This window comes from Habropoda laboriosa, unplaced genomic scaffold, assembly GCF_001263275.1.
Source record: "Habropoda laboriosa isolate 0110345459 unplaced genomic scaffold, ASM126327v1 scaffold2566, whole genome shotgun sequence".
NCBI lineage: Eukaryota > Metazoa > Arthropoda > Insecta > Hymenoptera > Apidae > Habropoda > Habropoda laboriosa.
The window spans coordinates 37,347-41,890 of NW_017102690.1; the positions used below are offsets into that span (position 1 = coordinate 37,347).

Consider the following 4,544-nt stretch of genomic DNA (forward strand, 5'->3'; position numbering starts at 1 on the left):
CATTATACACGTGTCTGTTACAATAATTACAAATTAAAGAATATTTATTGTTGCTTCCTGTACAAAAGCAACACCTAGGACACTTTTGACCTGATATTCTAGTTTTTCTTACAATTTTTCTCCCCGTCTCTTCTATCCCGTTTATAACATTCTTATGTAATCCTGCTTCTTGATTTTCAAATTGTACAGCTTGCCTGTCTATATTTTTAGCTGTCAATTTTTATGATAATTCTTCTAGAAACATTTTTCTCTTCATTTTTACTGAAATTCTGTTTTCTCATGAAGGGTATTTAGTATTCCATATGACAAACGCGTTATACAGGGTGTCCTGTAACTCCTCGAACACCCGGAAATGGGGGGTAGCTGGGGTGACTCTGAACAACTTTTTCCTTTTCCAAAATCCAGTTTGAAGCTTCGTTTTCGAGTTATTAACGAAAAACACTGGCCAATTACAGCGCACGTAGAGCCCGCGCTCAGGGGCGGAGAAAAGGGGCTCATCCGCGCGCGATCGAACAAATGCGTACGCGTGACTTCTCGGTTATCGATCGCTGTCAAAAAAATTTGACTTTGCACTGCTGTTTTTATAAGGCTTAGTGAAATGGTTTTTTGCCGTCATTCCGACGTTTGTATAAATTTTTGGAAAAACTGCAATTAGTCTGAATCGCGAAGAAAATAGCGAAGGTCGTTTTCACAACTTTTATATCTGAGCTCGTAATGAAAATTTAAAAAATACGTTTTGGAGATCTATGTCAATGACACGCACGCTGAAAATTTCATCGAAATCGGTTAATGTTTCTATGAGCTACAAACGGTTAAAGATTGTGAAAATCGCACGTAAATAGTAAATAGTATTCGGCGTAAAACTGTAATAAATCTGCAGATTCTTACATCTTTCGATGCCTGTCGCTTATTTCTCCATCAACAGATTTCGATGAAATTTTATAATTGACATCGATTTCCAAAACGTATTTTTTTTCTTTTTCATGAATAACAAGTAAGTCGTTTAATAACTGTGTTCGGTACTTTTATTCATTATCCGAAAGGAATAAAGTGTTTTATTACTTATGAAAAACCTACCCATTCATCCACGAATGAACCTGCTTTGACGGAAGTGGGTCGTTGGCACTGGGTCAGTGTGTTAATCCCGACCTTTCCAGGTAATCCGAAACAGCTGATATCGGCTGGGCCGATAAACTCACTTCACTGTATTTTTTTTTCACTGTCACTTTCACTTGCGACTGGGAAAGTGGGGGAAAAAACAGAAGACGTCGCGGTTTTCGACGTCGTCTTTCGGCGTTCGACGTTTATTGTTGTCGATAGCGATGTTTCTTGTTTCTTTACTAACGCTCATCGGTGAACTCACTTCCCCGCACCGATCATTTTCTCTTGCCACTGGGAAAGGTTATTATGTTTGTGAGTAATTTGTTGTTCCTACGTTTAAAAATGAAGGCTGCCGCACCTGGTGCATGTTCGCTGGGATGCAATTCGCGGTATCGCGCAGCGGCAGCGGTGGCATTGCCATCGCACTGCGCGAATATAAAAAACATTTCGTACTGTTGCGCGTTCGTACGATGCATGTTTCTCTTACGGTTGGCAAAATTACTTTGCCAGTTTAAGCGTTTCCTGGGTCCTAGATGGACGTTCCTTAAGGAAGGGATATTTTTACAATAGAACGGAGGAGAAATGTTTATTATTGGAATAATTCTTGCAAATATTAACCCTTTGCACTCGAGGACGTTTTCGCTCGGGCGAACTAGCAACTCGAGACGATTTTGGTTATATTAGGCAAGTGTTTTACAGGTACTTTAATATGATTTTATACTCAAACAAACATATACAAATAATAAAATTTCAATAGTTTATTTTTTTCTAAGTTTTACAAAACAAGATCTGTTAAATATTACACTCTGTAATTGTTTTTTGTATGATATTTTACGAAACAATCCCCGAGGTGCATCCTCGGTTTGTCAGGGCACGTATCACAATCATTTGTGGTTTCACGTCTACCGCCAGGATTACTTCGGTCAGAGCAGACCTTGCAATCCTTCTTCACCCCTTTCAGAACAACATGGAGCTTTCCATTTATTCGGGGTTCATTAATGCGTGACATCAATGCTCGATCACGAGCCTGGCGATAGGTTCCTCTCAATTGCTCAACAAGCGTTTTTACATAGCGCAAATGAGTCAGTGGTCTTTCCTTTCTTTGCTTTTTCTCTAGTTTATAGAGTATATACGAATTAAACAAACAAATTTCCAAGCCCCCAAAAAAATGTTTACGCCACCATTTTAATGATTTTCGGAGAAAACAATATGTCGAAGCATATTGACCTGCTCGATCAACGCCACCCATGTATTTTATGTAATTTACTATAATATTAGGTTTCTTGATGTTGACTTCCACACCACTTCGTACAATCCTTTTTACGGTAGTCATTCCTGCGTTATCCCTAGTGATCAAACAAGTGACGGTCCTTTTATCTTTCCATGCTAAAAGTAGAGTGTTACCTCTTCGAAAAGCTTCCGTGGATTTTTTAAAGAATTTTGGTTTTTTTATTTTGTTTGGTAATTCCTTTCTATTTGTTAGGATCGTCCCGGTGAAATGGCATTTCAGTTTGGCTAATTCTTGAGCCAAGATGTAACTTGTATAGTATCGATCCGTAAACATATGGTGCCCCTGAGCACCAGGAATTTTGTCTAATAACATTTTATAAAAGTGTATCGGAATTCTCATGGAAACTGGTAGATCAGGTCTCACCAATTGTTCTGTTGTGAGACATCCATAATAGGGTAGAATATCACAAATATAGCCAGTATTCGAATAAGCTAGAGTATAAACTCTGATACCCCATTTGGTTGGTTTTTTTGGATTATATGTAATAAATGAAACTCGACCTTTGAATTTTATAGTGGACTCATCCACACAAATTTGTTCTCCCGGTATAAAGTAATACAAGAATTTAGAATTGATGTAATCCAGAAAGCCACTTACTCGTTGCAAACGTGTTCTCGGGTTAGTATTATCTGTTGAAATAGTTTTCAAGTGAAGCATCCAGAATATCTGACTGAATCTATCTCTCGTAAATGTTTCTGAATAAAAAGGAATGTAGCTGACATTATTCCTCGACCAATACTCTTGCAAATTAGCTAACTGCATGGTACCCATATTTATTATAATTGCAATAAATGGCCAAAATTGTTCGTTGGTCACATCACGCCAACTTCGCCATATCGAATTCGACGATAGCGTCTTCCCTTCCAATTTTTTTTTTTTTTGGCATAATTATTGGTTTCAGAAACTATTTTATCAACGAGTCTGTCGGTAAAAAACAGCTTCAAAAAATCCACTGGTTCTTTTATATTCGAAGTTATTTGTGGTCCTGTGGGTTTTTCGCCGGATACAATTGTACTCTTGGCGGCACTTCTTCGGATTCTCCGCCCCGTACCCATTGTGAACTGTCTGCACTTTCCGCGGTGTCACTATCGGTTTCATTTTCACTGTCTATAATTCTAATTTTTCGGCTTCTCACACCTCTTACTTCGTCAGTATCTTGGTCACTGCATTCGTCAGTTTCATTACCAAATGCTTTGTGTATAGAGGTAATTTGCTCGTTCAACAACGAAAAACAAATTCGCCTTCACTTGAACTCATTTGATCGCTACCCATATTTATAGGACTCAAGAACTTTGAAAATAATATTCTCACTGCTATGACTGTAAAGTTTAGATTAACGCTAAGAACGCAGGCCGACCCGGGTTCACGAACAAATTTGAGATAAGAATATTGTTTAGTCGTAAAACAGAATCAACCTAAGGGAATCCGGTAGCCGGATTTATGGCTTCAAAAGTGGTTACGTCGCAGGCAAGTATTTTCTTTTCAACGGACAAAGGTGTCCCTTTTCGCGTTGCGTGCAACACTCGGTCACTAGGACTCGAGAGGCCATAAATCCTGGAGTCTCCAAGAGTTCAAGGGACAAGTGGGCCTCGATAGTTCATGGCTGGGCCCACTTCACATGAGAAAGTCTCGACTTCGCGGAGACTCTACAGGATTCCCAAACATTCCGTCGCCGAACACCTCTTCGGTCGTTGTGCATCCCTTCCCTAAAATAGCGCATTTAGGGCGTAACGGGAAGGGGGTGTCAATGCATCGGAGAAAAATTGATTGATGGAAAATCGTTTTGGAAATCACGAACCAGGGTGATTCGGCGAGGAACGCAGCCTTCATTGAGACGGACGGTTTGCATCTAAACAAATATCTTATCGCCATTGTAAGAATTAGCGCCTGTGTAGCTTGTTGCTTGAATTTGGTGTAGATTCACCTGGCATAGATTCGCCCTATACTGTAAAAGCATTTGGAGAAATCAGGTAGCCTAAAATAAAATTTTTATTAATTAAAATGTAAAGTAGAAGTCATGCACCACACTCGGGCAACATGCAAGAAGCGTCATTGTAGATAAGCAATGTACAATGCAGAGGCAGTGGAAACAGTAGTCGAATAACAGCAGCAGAAAGGTGGGAGACGTGCATCGTTAACGAGCCAGCGGCCT

The 4,544-nt window shown here is 39.5% G+C and overlaps 1 protein-coding gene across 1 annotated transcript in view; it reads right to left on the reverse strand.

The window, feature by feature from the left end:
* LOC108578219 (piggyBac transposable element-derived protein 4-like) overlaps window positions 1–3,163 on the reverse strand; it is a 5,372-nt gene extending 2,209 nt beyond the window's left edge. The window contains exon 1 of the mRNA XM_017941504.1: window positions 2,369–3,163. Coding sequence (XP_017796993.1) covers window positions 2,369–3,163 — 795 coding nt within the window. The remainder of the gene's footprint in view (window positions 1–2,368) is intronic.
* Window positions 3,164–4,544: the final 1,381 nt, after the last annotated feature.